Below are 22437 nucleotides of genomic sequence, written 5' to 3'. Positions count from 1 at the left end.
TATTTTATTAGTACTGCCACAATTTTTCCAGCCAATCAGATCCTTAAAATCGCCCCGCAGTTGGCGACTTTTTCCTTTGCCATTCTATCGCATAAAGTCTAAAACACATGCAAATATGATAGAAAGGTCATGCAAAACGCGCTCTATCCAACGATACCAATTATTAGAATTTTTATACAATATTATAGTAGGTTAATTGATTTTATAAAAAATTCATCGGACGTGCGCTGAGGTGTGGCTAGCCAATCAGAGGCCAGACTTATATGTGGCGTATGAAAAAGGCACTCTTGAAGCTAGGCACTCCCCCCGTAAGCGCCTGCGCGAACGGGTAACGCAGCTAGTAACCCTTCGTAAACTTAGGGCATATACCTAGGTATGGAGAGCTTAGAGATCATGTTTTATATGCGTTTCTTCTGATTTATTTGGTAGCCCCCGACAATACGGCGCGTGCTAGCCCGGCGCATTCTACTTGTGCAAGAATTAGTAGTAAGCGCCATTTACGACTTCGTGGTTGTAGCAAGTCTCCTGTGGTCATGGTCTATATAGTAGACTCCACCGGCATTCTGCAAGCTGCACATCCTCTTGTTTTCAGCTAGGATGATTCAGTGCACGCGTAGCCATTCGGAATAAAAGTACATAGCTAGATAGCCTGCATGATTCTCGATTTGGGTGAGCTGAAGGGCTTGCTTTTGGAGTCATAGCTTGCGGCACGTCTCACCTTTCCAATACCTATCAAATCAGCGATGAGCAAGTACCTGAGAAATTGAGACAATCTTCGCGTAGGGAAGTTGAAGAGAAGTCTTAATCCAGTAGCTAACTAGTCCTTTGACTATTCCAAGTGCCGGACACCTATCGATCCTCCTATGCGGGTGACCTTGATTATAAGTGGTTGCTAACCGGAGTTACTGACCGGAATGCAGGCCATTGTGAAAACTGGACCAGCTGAAAGCTCTCCGCTGTCTTTTCGGATTTGGTTCGGCGCACCGTAGGACCCCAGCTCTGGCATCGTGCATACATGCATGGTTTATTAATTCTGCAGCCGCTCAGCTACGGCTTTCGCTGCCCGTCCTTTCTCATTATAGCTGATCAGCACCCTCGAGTGTTGCCGACTGGTTGAGATCATGGCTAACATCACCGCGGTCATGGCCGAGGTCGCCGGCCTCGTCTTTGATAAGGTAAAATCGTGTCTTTCTTTCGATTCACGATGACCCTTCCAATCAACTACTACCCTGACCAGGAAGCCAAGAGACAACCCCATCTGCAATATCTGAATTTTCCCGCGGTTCGCTATCAAGCAATACAGAGGCCGGCAGGGAAATATGGCAGTTTCGAGGAGGCCCAAAAGGTAGCTCGGCGTCCTTATAAATCTGATAGACGTCTCGTTCACTCCTTCTCCTTGGACACTCTTACTTCTGCAACACTCAAGTACAGTTGAACAGATTTGAAATTTAGCTACTGGTTCGCTCTCTTTTGATCCCAAGTACAGTTTGCCGTTTGGAATTTCACCACTCTTTGAAGATGAAGAACTCCGATGTATTTACTAGTTCCGGATACGACATGGTCGTTTCTGTTACTCAGAAGTCCGTGAATGATCAACTTATTCACTTGGCACACCCTGATATTGCTACTATCAAGACGAGGTACAAGCTACGCATTTTACAGGCATATATATACGAAGTTGTGCTAACCATACGATTTCCCAAGCTTTATTCTGAGCATGGAATATGACGAGTTTTCGGACTCGTCAATTCCTAAGTTTTACGACAACTACAAAGACGTTCCTAAGGATTCTTCTGGGAAACCCCAAGATCCTCTCATCAATGGAAACTACATGCCTAGCGTTCTTATTGATCATAGCGGTACGGATATTGTCCTGGTCCTTCATTTCGACCGAGGCTCTGCCTGGCTTCGAGACATGAACAGTGGTAGGCTTAAGGAGTGGGACATGGCCGGTTGGCAGTATGGTATCAGCATCTCGCTTGATTTTGCTGGTATCGGACGCTCTGATCTCCAAGCTGGCAAGGCTGTTCCAGAAATTGTCGCCGATAAACTCACCAAGTTTGTATCGGAAGGATTCTCTGTGGCTCAGATGTTTGTGAATTTTGAATCCACCGACCTGGTCAACTTCAACCCCATCCACACCAATGTCAACAAAGCTACTGAGGCAGCTAAGCAGGGTTTTGTGTTCGTTATGACGAGCTATCTTAAGTACTTCAAAGCTCATCCCAAGTCGAATCCATTCATTCTGGGGTACACCATTTCAGACAATAGAAGTCAATCGGATCCGGATAAAAATGTCCCGCCCAGCCTCAAGCCCATCGGCCAAACGTTCAGTTTATATTTCGATCCGACAGATCAAGATCGAAGTACAATCAACTTCGTCCTGAATACCGAGGGGTCTACGAAGAAATACCTGGGTATTGGCACTCACCCTACACCAGGGAATTTCGATTCTAACTGGATCCAACCCCAGGAGCAGTGTGACGGGAAAATGATTTATTCTTCGTTTTCGTTCTATGAATCATTGATCCTCTATCCATTCTATGAGTCCTTTAGCACCAAGTTTTCGGAGAGATTTAAGGACACTGACCTCAAAATCCCTCCCACCCCAAAATACGAAGACGCAAAATCCGGCATTGGTGGAAATGTATCCTTCCAGATCGCCAAGGTTGAGGCGGGGGATGATCAATACACCAACAAGTACTCTGTCAGCGCATTTAACACCTCGGAATCTTGTATAACTATCAGATTCTCTGGGGAAATTTCATTCGAAAAAACCGCTAGAAAGAACATTATATGCGAGGCGGTAGCGTGGGCAAGCACTAGAATAGAATGGTCCGCCGAAATAACACTCACTCAGACGAAGGATAAGGATGGAAAGGTAACCATCGAAGTAAAGGCGTCAGATCCGGTGTTCTCACAATATGGCCCATCATCCGGGAAGAACGGGTGCGCTGAGTTCTGGGAGGAGGTCGCGATAATTATTGGAACGATCCTAGATGTCCTCAAGGCTATCTTCACTTTCGGGTTGAGTACCGATAATTTCTTTTCGAAGCTTTTCTTGGAACTGGTATCCCCTGATATGGGTAGGTTACCAGGTCCTGCGGCGTTTGTTGGTGGTCTGGATTCCAACATCAACAGTACTTTTATGCTGCCTGCTGGCCAGGTCTTTTTCTCCAAGGTATGATTGCGAAGCTGTTTGATTCCCATGAGCGATAATAGTCTATGTTAATGCAGTGCTAATACCCACCCCCTGAGACAGAAACCTACGATCGACAGTGACGGAGACTTCAGTGTACAACTGACCTACAAGACCGAGACTTATCATCTTACTAGCGAGCCTTCCTTATATTCAACCGCCACAGAGGTCAAATACCAATACGAACAAACGCCATGTTCACGCATCATCTCGATCCCGAATATCGAGCATCTCTGTGAGGCCGCAGCGATAGTAAAAAAGACTCGACTGTTTGATATGACTGGAAACGGGCCCCAGGATATTGCGATGAACCCGTCACCGTTAGCTGCCCCCATGGTTGACGTAATAACGCTCAATGCTGCGACGGCACAACATAGCAATGGTTTGAAAGCAACCGTGTCATCAGAACTAATGTCCAATATACAACAAGCTATGCCAGGTATGCAACCCCCAGGTCTCCCAGCTGAAAGTGATCTTATTAATTATGACTATATAGTTGCTCCCTCCTCGACATTTGATGTTGTTAAAGATAGCGTCGGAAACCCTTTGATATTCACTATTGGCTCTGAGGGAAGCTTCCAGATGCTCCGAAGCACGTCGGGAGAAAATCTGGATGGCTGGTCCTCCGCGAATTTGCTGGACTCTTTCCGTAACTACTCTCGCGCTGTTCAATTCGACGTGACTCAGGACACGAAAGGTCGCATTTCGCTTGCTTTCATACTCCAGAGAGAGGATTCGACGGGGACCGATGTGTTTTTTGTCAGCACGATGCCCAACAACGTAGCGGAAACGGATTTTTCCAAGTTATCGTCCTTGGCAACTAAAGTTGACGGCCTCGATAAGAATTTCATAGGACGCCACATACTGGTGGGATCATCCGACGATGATTGTGACCCTCAGATTGTTGTTGTCGGAGATGCGCATGGTTCACGACATTACTACCAGGTGAATAGTGATACCAACGTTGCGTTCAGGGTTGAATTCCCCGAAGGGTTAGATGTGGATGAGAATGGTCTATTTGGACTTCAGATGGGATTCAACTTCAGCCAGCGAGCGAACTATTTTCTCTACAAGCTGGGAGAGTCGGTGTCTTTAATTGCTAAGACAATTGGTGATGACAAACAGGGGTCCTTATCCTATGACTACAGCCCAGGAAATTCACACTTGCCTGAGGCGTATCGCCACTTGGCATATAGTAGCATTGTCGTATCAACTTCACGGGCTGAGGTGAGAAATCCAAGTTCCGATATATACGTTGGGGCAGCTACCGGGCTTTACCGCATTCCAAACGGAAGAGCCGACCTCATGGAACAAGTTACAGGCTCTATCAAGGACGTACGCCAGGTCAAGATAGCCAAGGAAGACTCAGGTGAGATGTCTCTCTGGGTAGAGGCTTCGCCAAGTTCTCTATATCTAGTCCGTGGAGAGCGTCAGGAAGGACATGTCGTGAAGTGGAATGAACCTATCCTTTTCGCCAAAAACGTACTTCACGTGGCGCCTCTTCGCGTCGTCAAGTCAGATAATGGCCCGAGCAGTAACGAGATATTTACCTTGGACACGGAGCTTACCGTCACACATTACTGGCAAGATCCGTCCTCAACCCTCTGGAATCACAAGACTGCCAGAGTCGGCCAGAGCGACTACGTTGTCAATTTTAATTCGTTCACGACCCTGTTTCACCTCGGTGACCTGTCCGGAGCTCCTGTACGCGCCAAGGTTAAGATCACGTCAAGCGAATGGCAGTATGCCACGGTTAACGGCCTTGTTTATTCTCTAGACAATCATGTGCCCGCGGAGGTTGAGACTGACGAGTTCGGTGATATCACCATCATAAGCACTGCTTCCGACGTCGCTCCAGCCGTGATTCATATTGCTAGTAGGACCAACCATATTCTTTTTTCTCATTTGATGCGTTTCATTCCGATGCTAACTCGATTTATCACTAGGCGACGCTTTCAACGAGACTCTGAGCATTTTCCCCAATGGAAAAATACACCACCATCTTCTTGGCATAACTGACGGGGCATCACTGAGAGCAGCACGGACTCAGGATGGCAAGTCAGTACTCCCGAGTGAAATATCTGAAGATGTATCCGACGGGATTGCGCGGTCGCTTTCGATGATCCGCGGATCTGTCGGTGACAGCTTTCCTCCGCACAAATACGGAAACATCTTCACGGCCGTGGAGACGCCCAACGATGTGACGGGAGTGGCGATCAAACATGACCTACGCGCAACCGTCTCGCTTTCCACGATCCCTGACGGGTTTTCCCTGGGACTCGGAACGAAGGATGGATCTTGGGCAGTATTCAGCGACGAGGAGATCGAGGAAGTGAAGCGAGACACGCCGTTCCGGATCGAATCGTGGGGCGAGGTAATTGGCGACATCTGGCACTGGATAGAGAATACCTTTCACGATATCGTCAAGTTCGTCGAAGACGGCGTTGTCAAACTCGCAAACGGGGTGAAATTCATCATCTCGAAGGTTGGGGATGCATTCGAGTTCGTGCTCCATATAGGAGATAAAATCCTCCGACTTGTCTTGGATACCTTGGTCACTATTTACAAAGGGTTGAACTTCCTTCTAAAGCTCGTCGGAATTGACCTAGATAAGGTGCTACGCTTTCATTTTATTGTACTTAAAACCAACAAATTATGCTGACTGACTTTTCAGGTTCTCGCCTGGTTCGGACACTTGCTAGGATGGGATCACATATGGGCTACACATAAAGTCATTGCCGAGACCAGCAAAAGTAAGTTTAATTGTATATGGATAATTCTGGGTTCTGGGTTCATCGTTTTGTCTTTCACTTGTCACTAATTCAGTCATTGGAACAGGCTTTCTAGACTACGGCGTGGCTGAAGCCGCAACTCTCATTGAGAGCACCAGAGCCGAGGTCAAGTCGATCTTCGCAACCATCGGAAAGGATATAAAGAATTTATCACTTCCCCCTGAGTTCAGTAGCCAGACGATCTCGTCAATGAAGCAAACAGCTACAGAGAAAGACGATGGGATGCATAACATTTCGGAGATGACACCAGCCATCAACATGGCAACTTATCATTTACGCCATGCCGCACCGTTGAATAAGGAAGACGAGATAACCAACGAACCGCAAGATTTTGATTCCAATGATCCTATCGTCCAGCTTTTCGAAGATGTCCTCAAGCCAGTTTGGGGAACCATTGAAGAGAAGCTCAAGCAAACCGGGACAGACCTCGTGGCTCTTCTCACGAATGGAACGATCGCGGATCTACAGCGAGTTTGCGTAGACTTCGCCGATATTATCATCTCGGGGCTTGCTGCGTTCATCGACGGCGTGCTCAAACTAGTCGAGGACATGATAGTGGACCTGCAATCGGAGATGGAAAAGACGATCAACGCGCCTATTTTCAGCGCACTCTACGAATTCGTCTGTGGATTGATGGGCGAGAAAGAGCCGATGACGATTTTGAATCTCGCCTCTCTCATCGCTGCGATTCCAGCTACAACAGTAGCCAAGATTGCGACCGGAAGCACGCCGGACCAGTGGTGCGAAGGCATTAAACTCGACAAGGCCCCGGAAGCCTTAGCAGATGTTTTCAAGAGCCTCAATCCAGCCCTAGCAACAGCAAGTACAACAGAAAACACCTTCTCTGATAAAGCATTCGTCCCAGGAGGTACGGATGGTACAACGTTGAACCAGCAAAGCTTCAGATGCCCGAAAGCATTACGGATCATCTCCTATCTCCAGGGCGTGGTCTCTCCTGTATGTGCAGTTGGCGCCAATCTATCATGGCTGTTTTCCGTGGCCCCAGAAGGTGTGAGGCCTGTAAAAAGTAAGTCTCAGTGAGGACTAGTCAGTCCATCCATCCATCAGCCGATACGAAGGAACCAATGCTAACCTTGTCTGTCATTCTTCCCTTTAGTGACCAGTCTTTCGCTCTCGACGCTATGTAAAAGACTCGCGAACATGAAAATCCTGTTCTCCATGCCCGTTCCCAAGGACGAGCAAGAGTGGTGGGCATACTGTTGTCGCTGGGTCGCTTGGATTGTACCGGGCATCTACAATCTAGTTCTCGACATATTACCGAAGAAGGCGAACGATCTTCTTGGATTTGTTGTGAACTGCGTTTGCCTAATTCTATCGATAGTGACCGACGCCGGCGAACGGGCTCACTGGAGCAATTGGCTTACTGATATTGCCTCTAATAGTGGTGGGTTGGTATCGAGTGTGGGTAAAATATCCGAGCAGCACGTTGTCATACTGGCAGGAATGGGCATTAGTACACTAATCGGTGGTGGCGGATCCTTCCTCAGAACCTCCATCGCAATTGGGAATGATGATGTTTGGAGGGCTAATAATGTGGGTGGATGCTAAGGAAATCAATTTGGGTTCAATAACAGTGTCTTCTCTCCTTATGATGTATGTTGGCGGCAAATGGGGCATCAAATGTGAGACCTCAACCCCTATCCGACCTGGAAGGTTCAAGCCCTGCTAACTGAGATATATACAGGTAGCTATACCTAGATATAGTGGCATGGGAGTATGGGGAGATAAGTAATCTTCGCGGTGCTAGCAGCCCCTTTTACCCTACAATACAAATTTCATAGAACTTCATATAAACGGGTGTTCTCGTATATAGTTGAATAATATAGACTTGTTCAATCTCACTCTAGTACTGATCCCCATCATCCGAGTAATAACTATGGATATTTCATTATACAGTCAGTCTCAATCGCTGCTTGCCTAAGTCGCAGCATATTGTACGGCGGGCAAAGCACATGGCTTCATGTCATCATCTATTTACGACACTGCTTGGTTATCTACGATACAGAAGCCTGGTGATTCAAAAAGATGGTGACTTCCCAAATGCTTCAGTTTCATACTCCGGAACCAAACGCCAGATGGTGCCCAGGTGTCTTACGCATCGGAAATAGACGGCATCTTGAATACGGCCACTGCCCTTTGGCGTTGATTAAACATCTAGAAGAGTCGCCTTATAATGAAGATATAATGCTCAAGAGTCAGAAAGCAGAATCCGCACTTACACGGATCTCATCCAAAGCTCAAACCCCCTTTTTTAAAAATGAAATTTAATTTGAATTCGTTCGGCGTAGCTAATATTCGCGCAATACGTGCAGTCAATTTGAGACGCTAAATTTACATATTGAATCTTAAAAGACAAGGAGATTTTCATAAGATAATCCGTTGAACTAGAATATTATAGGTGTACGAAGCACCGTCGACCCTTCATCACTCCTTTGAAGCATTGATTGGACGTATTGACTTTGACAAGATGAAGTGTCAGAAGGGCGACAACGACTCGATATTCAATTCCCCATCATCAACTGCGGCGTATCTAATGCGTTCAACTTGGGACCCAGTGGCTGAATCATACCTTGGAGATGCCCTTATGTATAGTACTAGTAAAAGGGAGGGGGCTGTAGCTTCTGCTTGGCCAACAACAGTGTTTGAAGTCTCTTTGGTATGCTCGTTCAGATAAAGATATAGATTTCTGGATCATACGTCAACTTTCCCGAATTCCACCTAGGCGATAGCAACCTGATGGATGCTTTGAACTCGCTGATAGGGGTTGAGAAAGGGGCAATGTTGAACTTACATCAGCAAACCCCCACATGTTAAGGTACCTACGACACAGCCCCATATTTCTTACAGCTCACTTAGGTAATCTCGACACTCGCCTTAAACAAGAGGGCAAGCCCTAATCTCCGCCAAGACTTTCCAACCGCCCCACACTCACCCGCTACGCTCTCCAACAACCACCAACTCGACAATTTCACCCAAAAAAAGTTTCCAAACCACACCTCTCCTCCGCACACAGCCAACTTCTTGCGCGAAACGCCAAAAACCTCACGACACCCAGTCGACCAACCAATATCTCCGACAAAATCCTCCCCTCCCCCCCCCAAATTTCAATACCGCAAAAATGACCGGCGGAGTCTCCGTTCGCGATGTCGATGTAGGTTCCTCCACCTTTCACAAATCGCTCTGCCCGCCGTGAGCGGAAGCGGATCGCAATTCCTCATCCTCCTCCTCCTCGCGCCTCTCCAACAGGCGCTGCAAATCAAAACATCACGGCAAATGCTACATACAATAGCATGAGACCCAAAAAAACAAAAATACAATTGCCAGACGCAACAGGATATGAGAAAACCACAAAAATCTCGTTTCATTGCCGTCGGGAGCAGGCGCGAGGGGGTCGCAAGACTTCTGATGACGGAATATTTGCTGATGGGTTTTTGGGTCCCCCACACTATAGGCGCAGAAGTTCATCGACGCGTACGCTAGCTTCTTGAAGCGACAGGGCAAGCTGCCCATTCCCGGTATGTCTACTCTTTTCTTTTCTTTTCTTTTCTTCCCCTTCGCCAAACTATCTTAGCTAACGCGACCCCCCAGGTTGGGTCGACACCGTCAAGACCGGTCCCTCGCGCGAGCTTCCCCCCCAGAACATCGACTGGTTCTACGTGCGCGCCGCCAGCGTCGCCCGCCACGTCTACCTACGCAAGACCGTCGGTGTCGGCCGTCTCCGCAAGGTCCACGGCACCGCCAAGAACCGCGGCACCCGCCCCTCCAAGCACGTCGACGGCTCCGGCTCTGTCGACCGCAAGATCCTCCAGGCCCTTGAGAAGATCGGTGTCCTCGAGCAGGATGAGGAACAGGGTGGCCGACGCATCACCCAGTCCGGCCAGCGAGATCTGGACCGTAAGTCAACCACTACGTTCTTGCTCGAGATAAGAAGATACTGACTGCCTATAGGAATTGCCCAGACTACTGCTGAGGCCGAGGAGGAGGAAGAGGATGAGGAATAAATGTTGATACCATGCGGGAATGATTCTACTACTACGGTCTAGGTAGCAAAGGTCTATGGGCACGGCGTCTGAAAATGGCTGAATGAATTGATTTGGCGAACTTCGCTTTCGCACTTCCCCATGGCACATTATTCGTCTCTAATACGCGTGACTGCCATGTTTTTTATTACGTTTTGAGTTATTTAAGAGCAATATAGCTGGGTGGGGCTAAGGAACATAGAAATGACTAAATGACTGCAATAGCCAGATTCTAACTGCGAAATTCCAACATGTCCAGCAAGTGTGAGATCAGCATAGCGTGTCCTCCTATCACCACATCATACATTGCTTCCTTTCGGTCGTCCTTCGTCCTTCGTGCTTTTTCCCTTCGAATGCATCGAATTACTTTCAAAAACTAGAACCTTTCCTTCGTAGACCATTCGTAGTTTGCTCATGATTATTATTTCATAAGCTACAAGCAAGCCAGTTAAAGCATCTCCAAGTTTTGCTCGGATTCTATCAAGCGCTCACAGAAGCGATAGAGCGGGGTCTTAACCCTTACTCCCATGTGTCTGTTCACGCTTCTCTCTATAAACTTCCTCAGTGAGAACAGAGTCAAAACAAACCGGTTCTGGAACAGGGTTGTTAGGGTATATATGATGCTGAATCGTCTGCCCTTCGCGATGCCATGGCTGCAATAGTTGACGGCGGACTCGTTGTTGCGGCTGGTAACGCCACTGCTGAAGTTTGGCTAGTCCAGAGACCGGACACGGAGTTATCTCTCTCTCTTTTTGCTGTTCCTTAACGAGACTATCCTCGTCGTTAGGACGAGATCGTTGAGACAATTGTCTTGGCACGTAGTAGTAATCATCTTCGTCGTCGCTTTCCGAGTGGACGTTAGCATGGCGTCCTAGATCTCTTTGATTCTCTCCCTTCGAAATACTACCATTCTTGCGGGCGGCAATCGGCTCAAAACTAGAGTACAAAAAGTTCGCTTCATTAGGTCGAAGGGTGCTGCTATCGCTATCCTTTTTTCCGGCACCGACAATGACCACAGAATGTCGAAGAGTCGACTCGTTATCGCTGCTTGTGGATGAACACATAACAGTATCGCTATCATCTACCACATCAATGAGTACAGCATCTTCCTCTACCGCAGAAGACGGCCTTCGATTTCCCGATGGGAGAATGAAAGGCTTCGCAAGCGGTTGCTGCTGGCGCGGATGACGGTCCGTCATAATAGCCTCATACCCAGGGAACTCGTATACCGGCGTCTTCTTCTTATATTCAGCTAAGATTTCGAAATGATTTGGTGGTCGGCGAGACGGTATGTCAGAGAATGGATCTTCGAAGAAGCGTGATCTGTGTTCAGGTATAGGCCATTGCATCCTCGGTCGGGCGGGTGTGATAGGCATAGCTCGCTCCATGGCGGTGGCGGGGTTCGTAGCAGGAATAATAATATCAGCATCGTTGTTGAGGATGGGAGACAATCCTTGTCTCTCCATTGACATCCCCATGAATGGTTGGCACGCTGTATCTGCGGTAACGCCACCTAAACCCTGAACCACGTCCTCCACGACAGCAGACTCTTCACCATCAGATTCTGGAAATGTGTCGCCGAAGGTATCGCATCTTGCGCCGCTTCTCTTGTCCTTTGTTGCAAGGGTCGGGCCAATACCAATCGCGCCTCTAACGGAAAAGTGTACGCCCGTATACTGGAAAATTCTATTGATGAATTTCAGGCATGTAGCACATGGCTGTGAATCGATCATGATCACGGCCGAACGCGCATTGCCAAGTGTCGCATGCTTCAGCATATGCATATTGGCAAGAAGCCAATCCTCGTCTGCCTCTAGATTCCCGCTTGACTTTCGGGTCATCTCAAGCGCATACCATGCCGCGAGTAGAACTTCAACGTGTCCGGCGTGTGCACGGCCTCGATGTTCGTCTTCGGCGGGTTTGTTCCCATTGTCACGCTGATTTCCGGGGAAGTGAAACTTGAGTAGGGCAGCAATGTGATGAAGGGCAATATAATTCCACTTATTCGTGTCGAGGCATTTCTCATCACGGTCGCCTCCAGGCTTATAACCACTATGAGCGGTCATCAGGACTTCGCTGTTACCCTTAGCTGTGATAAGACCAATAGTCTTGCTTCTGTCCAGAGGGATGTCGGTTTTTACTCGATAGACCGGAGCATATACAACAATCTGGCTTCCTTGCTTTGCCAATTTATAATCAGGGAAACCTATGTCAGCCCTCAGGCCTCTCACTATAACAATTCATCAGTCATTAATTCTTCAAGCAACCTAGATAGCAAATTTGCTTTTTTACTCACTTGATTTAAGAACGCTTCGGCGGCCTTGGGAAGTCAGAAGATCGTAGATGACCTTGCGTGTATTATGAGCATCGAGATGCTCACGTCCTATTCTAGCCGTCTCAAGAAAGAATTTTCGTCTACGCACTGCGAAACCTTCATCTTTAGTATATGACGAGGCATATAGACCGTCGGACACTAAGTTGACGCCTTTCTGGATAAAGAACTCGATTATGTCGAGATGTCCCATGAGGGCAGCGAGCTTGCTGTAACACATTTAGTTGGTATTCCTCTGCCCGGACGCATATGATAGCGAAAGATAGTAGGAGTGATAACGGACAAGGAAACTCTAGAGATAGAGACTCACATAGGTGTTTCACGAAGTCCCCATTCCGTACCAATTTTCGGCTCCGTGATCGTTTCAATGATATCTTCAGATTGTGAAACCAACTTGATGACCCCTTCAAAGTCGCCCTGGAGACAAGCCAGGTGGATTGGCTTGAGGCCGAGATCCGCGACCACGATGTAGTTGTTTCCCTCCATATCACCTGACTATAAGAAGAGGGGATAATGGAGGGGGAGGGGGTGGCGTCAGATTGGAATAGGTATATGAGTCAGGAAGAGACGGACGTTAAAGATCCAAAAGCTAACTAGGGAATTCTGGTTAAAAATAAGGAAATAAAACCGGCTTCTCAAGCCTAAATTAAAAAAGACTCAATAATAAACAGCTTCGAACGAGGTGCGCAGTTTCAAGGCGAGAAACTCAAGTTCGAGTTGTTGACGATGGTGTATTGGTTCTAGGATCGCAATATCTTCAACGTTGGGCAGAGAGTTGTCACAATCGGGTTCACGCAATGACCATATAAGAGCGTCAAAGAGGCGTGAAAAGGGTATTGGTAATTACGAGGCTGAGATGAAATGTTAGAAGTGTTAGTTGATCACCAGGTTAAACTAACGGGCACGTGGAGGATAGAGAAAGGAGTAGGTGAGGCGGAGAGATTTGGATAGTCAGAAATGATGGCGGGGGGGGATTTATAGGCAGCAGCGTTAGGTAAAGTCCAGTATGTAGCTGGTGGTATATAGGAAGGTGCGTTTATGTGGCTCGATATAACCTAGGTAGGTATGTACTTCAGGAGGGCAAGAACATATTGCGGACCTGCTATGACCGTTGGAAACACGTACCTGGGCACTTAAGGCGCATCGTAGCTGCACACGTAACCTATAGGCAAGGACGCCTCGATTATAATTAGCAAATAAATTCCAAACCGCCAATGTATGTAATTTACCAGATGTGATAGGTTAGCAACTAGCAGACCCTATAGTATGACCAATATATACATAAGGTCCGGGTGCCGAGCTATTGCTTTTTCTGATAGAAGATGGTGTAGTAGATAAGAGTACGAGATGTTGATTTGACACGTCTTATTGTGGCGTGCGCGGGGGAATATGTTTGTGTGTGTAAGAGACGAAAATAAATGTCAGAAGTTGTCATTACTGTTTGCTGTCTTCGGAGATTTAGCTTGGGGGTTTATAGGCACGGAGGAGTGCTCAATAGGGGTCATCTATCAAGGAAATAGTTTACGAAATACATATACGGGAGCTCACGGATTTAGGTAGATACTATAAGAAAACTATGCCTTTCGTCAATATTGTATTAATTTTATTGGCGATTCAGTGCCATTTTTACATTTATTGTCAGTACAATATGTAAGTTGTACATCAACATGAAAAGTTCCTATGTACATTTGTAGAGTTGATAGCTCATTTGAGTCCGATAGACTTGGGACGTCTAGTGTGTGAAGGTGTGACAAGGCACAGGCATAAGGCCTATAGCGTGGCGGAACTGTCGTTAATATCCTCTCTCTCCCACTAACTAAAGCCTCCGGACTTCCGGACCAATCTTAAGCCCATTCCGCAAGCACGGCCATCAGCCCGCAGCCCAGTGCGACGCATCCTAGCGCGTAGAGCTGAACCTTTAGTCCCGCATTGCGCATGTATGAGTTAAACATGAACTCGTGGGCGAGTAACTCGACGAGACCCGTGTAGATAAGAATACCGGCACTGATAGAGTCGAATATACCGTTGATGACCAAGCTTTTCGGGCTGCCCGGCTGAAGAGTTGATCGAACTCCAAGGCCGATGGCAATAGATATCGGGGTGCTGAGGGCATAGCCAAACGCTAATGCATATGGCATCCATGCCTTAGAGCTGGGCCACTGTGCCGTAGCCAACCGCGACCCAAGACCGAGACCTTCGAATGTCTGATGGAAGACGAGCACGATATATAGAACCGTGAATTCTTCACCGGCAACTGCAAGTGTCAAGCCAATGAAGATACTGTGGAATACGACACCGAACTCGAGGATGAAAAGCGCCGTCATTTGCGCGGCGAAAGCAGAATGGCTTTCGTTATCGTGGTGTTCACGTTGGTGGCCTAGATGATCTTCGCCACCAGGAGGATAGCTAAGGTCTGTAGGTAAAGCTGAGCCATTCTCGGTTGCGTTCCCAGTTTTGTTCTCCTTGTTTGATGAGCCAGCTTCGAGGTCTTGGATTGGTGACGGCGAGACCTGGCTTCCCTTCTTAAGAATATCCAGGGACGGGTCGACAACCTTCGCGTCATGATGGTCATGGCCGAAGAAGTCAAAGCGACTCGCAATAAGTTCGATGGTAAACATGACGAAGACCGTCATTAAACAAATTCCAGCCGCCCAGTCGTAGTCGTTAATAGGACCATCCGGAAGACACGGGGATTTTAAAGCTTCGAATGCCGGAGAGAGAAGATGCATGAATGCTGTTCCGATGATGACACCCGAGCCGAAATATTTCGCGATGAAGAATGCCGCTCCGTTCACCCTCACTTTCGCACCGCGGGCTAAGAAGACGGGCAAGACAGCACCGAGTAGCGAACCAACCAAGATAACGAAGATAGAGGATATGCGCACTCCCATTCGGCCATCGTATTCGTTACCAGTGCCGCAGTCGACCTCGACGGTGAAGCCGGATTCAGGGGCCGCATCGGAAGAACCGTCCTCCTGCCGTATACGAAGTACAGCATCTAGAGCTGTATGTAACACCGACATCTTGAAAGATTTTGTCGTCAAAATATAGAGAATATATGTCTCTATATCTTAGAAAAGGGCAATGCCTAGTAAGGCTAATGCCAAGATATAGCTCAGGGGGTAAAGATATAGTGATCCCGATGACCCTCTAGGAGTGAACCTATCTCTAACTAGCTGTCAGAAAAAGATCAACGAAAGAGGGCAATGATGATATATACACCAGCTTGATATTCGCAAAGTTCTGAGGCTGAGGACTAGGTTAGCAGGATGATGCAGGTAATGAATTGCTTTTCTGCAGCTGCAAAGGCAAGGGAGAGGGGTGAAAATATAATAAGATAGGGAGTGTCCAGCAAGGTACAACGACTTCTTTGAAGTGAATTAAGACCAAAGAACAACAAAAAGAACAACAATAGGGTTGTATATCCAAGGTGAAGAAATTTCAAAGAGCTTAGAGGCTGTTAGGGTCCAAGGTCTAGTGCAGGAGGAGGACCTTGATGGCCTATGCACGCCAGCAAGCTTTGAAATATTTTACGTATCCGTTCCAGGGGTTTTTACCAGATCGTAAAGCAAAGCATATAACTAGCAGAACGGCGTGCCAAAATTGACGAGAAGGAAATGGACCCTACCTATTGGGAAATACTTCGTATCCTGTCGTTTCAAGCCAGAAGAACCTCAGGACTTGTCAGAATACGGCGTCAGTTCGGTGAATAGAGTCGGTCCTCTTTTTTTTTTTTCGTTTTTCGTGCTCCAGGCGCGTATAAGTACCTATAAATACAGACGATAGAGTTTATGGTATCGGAGAAAGGCAACAGCGCTGATGACAATCAATGCGCAATTTTGAGTTAACAATATGCGCGTCCTATCAGCGCAACATATACGTCTCCTTATTGGTTGATGCTTGTGTTCCGGGATATTCTAGAAGGTCTCGACGATACTACTCCTAGAAACTGCGCGATCTTATAGAGTGTGATCCAAGTAGACGTCCTCGCTTGATTTTCGTAGATTTTCTAGGGAGTGTACTATCGCGTACCGTAAATGAAAGGTTGTATAGAAAGACCACCTGGGAGATAGTATTGTCCTCGTTCAACGAGCAGATGAGACGCCAATCCGCGTGGACAAGTGATCGTTAGCAGCGTAGGGTGATTGGAATGAGGAGTGCGACAACTTTCAGGGTTAGCTGAATAGAAATAGAGTGTGAACAACGTCCCGTGTGGATGATCACGAAAATTACGTATGGGTATAACCCTCCTTGTCTATTGATAGGTTTTGATGGGATGGGATGGAATGACATAACATCCTTCAAATTTATCATGTAGGTACGACGTTTATTAGTTCAGCTCCTCTATTTACAAAGTACTTCGCAAGCTTAGTTGGGCATATTATGTGGGCAAGCAAGGGCGGGCGACGAGAGATTTAGGAAAAGGCAAACGGCGGGAAGTATCATTATCATGGAAAAATGAGAACCTTGATGGTCAACGGCCGAGTTTGGCACCGCACAAAGTTGATACCTTATAAATGTCAGCAGAACCGACAGGTGGGTTTCTACGTTAGACTGACTTAGACAGGTACGTACCGTCGGGCGAGTAAGCCATTTTAGGGAAAGAAAGCTCTAGATATGGAGTGGGTCTAACGGGTCAGTTAGATCTATTGGTCGGTGATGCGCGTGGTGCTCGGTATGGGCTTAGCTAAGTACATACAAACATCACTTAAGAAATGAGATGTAAATTCCAGGTATTAGACTATCTGGGTTGTAGGAAATAAACTTTTTTTTTCTGTATGCACTGATGCAGATATCCTTTTTAGACTTATTCCTGTTTCATACTGTCAAAACCTTCATTACCACTCGGACTAAAGCGCCCTACGTCAGGTAGCGTACCACCATGAGTACGGGCCGTGATAAAAGGCAAAACCAACCTTTGCCCGGGAGGATGTGTAGTATTCTCGTAACATACCTAGGTACCTAACGTCATCTGACAGGGCTGATAGCCGATATATTAAGCCTTGCATTTCTACCAAAAAGCTCAAGGCTTATTCTGTGCCAACACAAAGCAGAAACCAGATGAAAAATCTACTTTGTCCCAACCCCCAAGATCCAGTGTTCTTCGGCGGTATTTCTTTCATTAAATGGGTTCCCATACTAAAGACCCTTTTAATTCATTGGGTACATTGTCTGCATTGTACTATGTCGTCCAATTAGGTACAAGTATACAGGTCATGACTAAGCCCTTTCCAGATTTGCGGCTCGTGATACGTCGGTTGGTACCGCTACTAGGCATTTTTAGAGGATCCCGTGTATTAGCCTGTCCATCAGGGTTCTCATGCCGAGATCCTATCTCCGCTGGCCATCAAGGTTCTCAGCCTCCAGTACGTACCCCACAGCTGAACTTCAACTTTGCATATCAATCATTGTACACGAGTACCTACCCCCTAACCTAACCCCGTCTTAAGTTGATTATCAAAACTTACAGCACGTCATGAATCAACGCCTTATCATAGCTGAAGAAGTAAAATGATACGGTCTCCTGAACTTTAATCTTTCTATCTCATCTCTTCAAGTACTATGGTGCAGAGTTTGCTATTTACATGGCATTTTCTAGTCGATTAAGCTAGCATCTAGTCATGATCAAGAGTCATATCAAACCTATGATACACTAATTTTGTTCTTAGCATACAGGAAGCAAAGCCAAGGCACAGTAAATCCTAGAGAGCTCGTGTTGCACCACAACATGCGGAGAGATTAGGTCAATATAGCTTAGACCCAGTTGCCTCTCTCAACAAGCTTCTTCCAAGACGGCCCCTTTCTCGGCGCAGGGCAAAGCCGTCAATGGTAGCAAAGGGAGCTCAAACCCATGACTACATACAGCAGGCAGGTAGTTATCCTTGCGACAGCATAGTGGCGTGCCGAGTTGCGAGATGCTAAAGCGACACCACATGTGGTTCGAGTATCTATGGAGATATTCCAATTAGACTATCCGGTCTCCTGGGTCGCATCACTGCATGCAACAACAAGGGTGTTCGTTAGTTAAGAACGCATCGGAGGCCTTCAGGGACGCATCGGGGGCCCAGTCGAATTAGCCTACATACCTAGGTAGGTAGACATCAAGGTATTTTAACCCCGGGGTCACCGAGAGAGGTATCATGGCCCGAAAATTGACATATAATCCGCATCTCTTTTCATTGTTGCAAATCTTCTTCCATCGATGCGACCATAGCATAGGTCCCTCGTACAGGAAGAATGCCTCGGGAAGGATGCTGTCAATATGCGTCGGCCCCTGAGATTGGTTGGGCGTACTATCAGGGGCGTAATTGCGACCGTGCCACCAATCCATCGTCAAGCAATGATATCGCACATTCGGGTTGAACAGCAATACAGACGCGCTGATTAATCGCCACGAAAGCCATTTTGGAGGGTCTGGGCTTATCTTATTGGCATCTTTATGCCGAGAATTGTACTTCGAGTCCAAGTGTGCGGAAAGGCGAGTCAAGTCGCCGTAGGTCAATACTACTGCCAAGACTAAAAAGTAAAGACTTGACTCGGCCCTCCCATAAAAGACCAACCCTGAGATGCTGGTCTAGGCGCGCCTTCAAAACGCCCGAATACTGATCATCATTCTCATCATCATTCTCATTGGTGGTTGATACTGCATTGGTGGTTGATACTGTCGAATCCACATCGTGATCGTCTAGCCTCCACTCCATCTTAGCTTGGAAGCTTCTCTCCTCCTTCTTTGGCTGAGCGACTAGTTCCGGTGGTGGCAGAATCTCAGCCGTGTCCAAGGGTAACGGAGGGCCATCTAACTCCCATTCCAATTTCTCCTGGAAACCCCTCTCGGGCGTGATGTTCACTGGCGTTGGTACTTCTTCCAATTCTTGGTTGATAGACCAGGCCGTTCTCTTTCTCCAGAGCTCCATACCCACAGCCCAGTCACTTTCATAACTGTAAACATTGAAATCCATCCTCGATGCAAGTGAACAATAGCTACCAGCCATGACTGCGTAGCTCCAACTAATAGTTCCCATCAAGGGGTTAACCGTCATTGTCGCAGTGAGGGGAGTACCTTTGTGCGTAGGCAGCGTCGCAAATCGCGTTCCAACGCTCATCCCTCCTGACTTGTTTAGCGTACCGTAGTAGAACTCGGCACCAGTGCTGAACCGGCCGAAAATGCGCTCTCTCTCGCCGTTACCCGTTCCGTTCCCATTAGTAGTCGCTGGTTGCGTTTGTGTATCCAAGTGAGCCACATCGCCGCCGAAATTGTATAACGCGCGCGCTCCAAGCAAACCGCCGTCGGTTGATGCGAGACCCTCAACCGCATAGCGACCCTTGTCGTATTGTACCATGCCCAGCATAGTACCTCCATTCCGTAGTTTTTGATCCGACACAGCGCTCAGCTGGAATTGTAACGTACGCGAAATCCTCCTAACCACCAGGGCCTCCAACATAGACGCAGGGAGATAAAGTCTCCCATACGCAAGTCCGTCTTTGATCAACCCTCCCTCTGGTTGACCTCCTTCCTCAGTTCGGCGAGGTAACTCGGCAAGTGGGCGGTAACTTCGCAAAAGATCTGGTAGGGGTATCTTCTCACTCTGGGCGATAGCATTATTGAGAGGCACCGTTGAGTATAAGTATGATACAGAGCCGTCGACAATACCCACGGTACCGAGCTGGTACGAAGTAGCGAATTGAGATGTTGCGAGAGATGATAGGGTTAGGCGAAGACCACGAGGCGTCGGAAAGTTCAGAAGGGCATCGGACGTCGCATTGAGCGAAGAATAGCTATTATCACGGTTCCAGCCTGTTGCAGCATAAAAGACCGACTGGATGTAATCCATGAATTCCCGCATCGTCGCGGAGGCCTGCCCATCTAGCCAGTAGTAGGCAAGCTAGAGATCAGTGTCACCGTATGAGCATCGGGGAAAAGACTTGACGTGACGTTGCTAGTATTGGGAACTCGAGAACATTTGGCGATTACAGAACTCTCCCAAGAATTTATTAGTTGTAGGTAACTTAGGTACAATTCGCCCCAAGATAAATTGCAAGTACCAAAGTATATCACCGGGCTTCAACCGACAGGAAGTTTTAGACGTCAAACGCCCTTGGGAAAGGGAAAGGGAAGGACTAGAGAAAGTGCTAAGACAGAAACAAAAGTGGGGTTAAATCACTCTTTATAGCTTCTTTTCGGGATAATAAGATATTTTACCTTTAGAACACCAACAGTTCAATATGATCAAGTGATACTTCATAACATCGCAATATCCAATGAACAAAGATATTTCTTGTTCAGAACAATAGGATCAAATCCAAAACGTCCAAATATCAAAAATACTTGGCAGAATCTAATTATTAATTAACTTGAGTCTTAATAATAGGTAAAGCTGTGCCTCCTGCGGCGCTTCACGTCCCCGACGGACAAAACCTCTCCCCGGATCTTCACCTAGCCAGCCAAGCCACGTTTAAAGGAGAGGATGACAACAACCACCTAGTGATAATTACAAGAGCAAATTATGGAATTTTCTATACTTGTTCCGGAAATGGTACAATACTTGTGGGATCAGATGCTTAGCCTTGGGAATAGACGGACAAACCTTTAACATATCCCGTCGCTATCGTATTAGTCCGGGATAAGGACACCTTGGTCAATATGAAGAAAGGTATACCAACGTGTGCGGGTTTGATACCAGGGTCCCTGGTATTAACGAAGCACTATCTTTTCGGATTATAACCTTTCCCGTCGGGTTAAGCTGGATATCGTCAACCTGATGAGAAAGCAATCATGCTGATTTCTGTAATTCCGACGCATATGGTAAGTAAACACATAGACATCTATAGTTGAAGTAATGAGAGTCTATAGTAGGTCTAGGAGTAGATGGCTTAAGTGTCTATATAAGCCAATTCATAGCTGCTCAAGTTGAGCTAGATATTGACAGATCACTTCACCCCTTAAATCCTAATAACATATTATTATCTACCCTAACCAGTACCTTTTGATCATCATGGCTGAGAAACAAGTTTGGCTCGTGACAGGGGCTTCCCGTGGCCTTGGGCTCGACATAGCCAGAACTGCCCTAAAAGCTGGACACACAGTCATCGCAGGTTATCGCAACAAGGCCAAAACTCCCGCCTTTGCAGAAATTGAAGCCCTCGGCGGGACATGGCTCCAGCTCGAGATGGCTGGGGACGACGTGGAATCACAGGTCCAGTCCGTCATTGCGCTTCATGGGAAAATAGACGTACTAATTAACAACGCCGGGTGGATTATGCTTGGAAGCATTGAAGACACGGAGTAGGCCAACACCCAAAAATGATTGTCTTAGAGCGAAATACAGCTGACACTACGAGATAGCTTCGACCATATCGATAGCATATTCAGGACCAACTTCCTAGGTCCTCTGCGTACTATCAAGGCCGTTCTACCTTCTATGAGGGCATTCCGTTCCGGGACCATCGTCAATGTCAGCAGCGCGTCAACTTTGGAGATAGTCCCTGGTCTAGGTATTTACGCAGCAACCAAGTTTGCTCTCGGAGGTAAAGCATCCTCTTTCTAGCCCCCTATCTAGTTTGGTGTTTGTCCCAGACTGACCACGTAAAGGTATCACCGAGACGCTCCAGGCAGAAGTCGCCGCGTTCAATATCCGCACAATACTTGCCATTCCCGGAAATATGGATACCGGAGCGCGAGATACTTCCGGCGCAGGCGTTCACCGTACGTATCAAGTCACTCAGATTCCTCATATTTCGAGGTGATTACTAACTCGCTCGTTGCAGTTCCCTTGAGCGAGGCTTATAAAGGCACTGTTCTCGAGCAGGTAGAGCAGTTCCTCCTTTCGCCCGCATCTCTCGATTCAGCTTCGAAACCAGCCGCTGTCGCGCAGCGAATCGTCGAGGCAGTTGATGGCACAGGAATTTTCGTCGGGAAGAAGTCAGGCCTCGTTCTTCCCCTTGGGAAAGACACTAGCTCTAATCTGGAAAAACGGGCTGCCATGTACCAGGATCTCGTAAAGGACACGAAGGAGGTGTCCGAAAGCATCTAGGGATATCGTGCTAGGAAAACAGCATCGAGATATTAATCCAGCT

General features: G+C 47.3%; 7 protein-coding genes across 7 annotated transcripts; 4 read left to right on the top strand and 3 right to left on the bottom strand.

Annotated features, from left to right (window-relative positions):
- Nucleotides 1-1518: 1518 nt before the first annotated feature.
- Nucleotides 1519-7560, top strand: F4817DRAFT_318734 (uncharacterized protein; the record flags this gene model as incomplete). The annotated part of the gene is made up of 8 exons (XM_049300951.1): nucleotides 1519-1640; nucleotides 1705-3181; nucleotides 3263-3638; nucleotides 3696-5075; nucleotides 5146-5813; nucleotides 5874-5952; nucleotides 6038-7018; nucleotides 7109-7560. The coding sequence occupies 8 exons, from the start codon at nucleotides 1519-1521 to the stop codon at nucleotides 7558-7560; spliced, it is 5535 nt and encodes a 1844-aa protein (XP_049156313.1).
- Nucleotides 7561-8289: 729 nt separating this feature from the next.
- F4817DRAFT_346575 (uncharacterized protein) lies at nucleotides 8290-8776 on the top strand. Its single transcript, XM_049304422.1, has one exon. The coding sequence runs from the start codon at nucleotides 8480-8482 to the stop codon at nucleotides 8684-8686; it is 207 nt and encodes a 68-aa protein (XP_049156312.1). The 5' UTR covers nucleotides 8290-8479; the 3' UTR covers nucleotides 8687-8776.
- A 156-nt stretch (nucleotides 8777-8932) lies between these two features.
- On the top strand, nucleotides 8933-10278 carry F4817DRAFT_210739 (40S ribosomal protein S19). The gene is made up of 4 exons (XM_049298683.1): nucleotides 8933-9163; nucleotides 9464-9527; nucleotides 9601-9906; nucleotides 9961-10278. Exons 1-4 carry the CDS (start codon nucleotides 9131-9133, stop codon nucleotides 10011-10013), a joined length of 456 nt encoding a protein of 151 aa, XP_049156311.1. The 5' UTR covers nucleotides 8933-9130; the 3' UTR covers nucleotides 10014-10278.
- Nucleotides 10279-10342: 64 nt separating this feature from the next.
- F4817DRAFT_210788 (uncharacterized protein) lies at nucleotides 10343-13275 on the bottom strand. Its single transcript, XM_049298684.1, has 3 exons — nucleotides 12674-13275; nucleotides 12328-12572; nucleotides 10343-12261 (listed from the first exon to the last, which is right to left on the bottom strand). Exons 1-3 carry the CDS (start codon nucleotides 12847-12849, stop codon nucleotides 10544-10546), a joined length of 2139 nt encoding a protein of 712 aa, XP_049156310.1. The 5' UTR covers nucleotides 12850-13275; the 3' UTR covers nucleotides 10343-10543.
- A 665-nt stretch (nucleotides 13276-13940) lies between these two features.
- On the bottom strand, nucleotides 13941-16014 carry F4817DRAFT_346569 (ZIP zinc/iron transport family). The gene has a single exon (XM_049304421.1). It carries the CDS (start codon nucleotides 15384-15386, stop codon nucleotides 14208-14210), a length of 1179 nt encoding a protein of 392 aa, XP_049156309.1. The 5' UTR covers nucleotides 15387-16014; the 3' UTR covers nucleotides 13941-14207.
- A 2535-nt stretch (nucleotides 16015-18549) lies between these two features.
- On the bottom strand, nucleotides 18550-20444 carry F4817DRAFT_210722 (uncharacterized protein). The gene has a single exon (XM_049298682.1). It carries the CDS (start codon nucleotides 20205-20207, stop codon nucleotides 18801-18803), a length of 1407 nt encoding a protein of 468 aa, XP_049156308.1. The 5' UTR covers nucleotides 20208-20444; the 3' UTR covers nucleotides 18550-18800.
- An 826-nt stretch (nucleotides 20445-21270) lies between these two features.
- Nucleotides 21271-22394, top strand: F4817DRAFT_367452 (putative short chain oxidoreductase/dehydrogenase; the record flags this gene model as incomplete). The annotated part of the gene is made up of 4 exons (XM_049307125.1): nucleotides 21271-21646; nucleotides 21707-21888; nucleotides 21953-22066; nucleotides 22129-22394. The coding sequence occupies exons 1-4, from the start codon at nucleotides 21357-21359 to the stop codon at nucleotides 22392-22394; spliced, it is 852 nt and encodes a 283-aa protein (XP_049156307.1). The 5' UTR covers nucleotides 21271-21356.
- Between the last annotated feature and the right edge of the window lie 43 nt (nucleotides 22395-22437).

The sequence above is a fragment of the Daldinia loculata genome (genome assembly GCF_022478755.1).
Source record: "Daldinia loculata strain CBS 113971 unplaced genomic scaffold F4817scaffold_49, whole genome shotgun sequence".
NCBI classification, from domain to species: domain Eukaryota; kingdom Fungi; phylum Ascomycota; class Sordariomycetes; order Xylariales; family Hypoxylaceae; genus Daldinia; species Daldinia loculata.
This window is presented reverse-complemented; position numbering and strand designations above follow the sequence as displayed.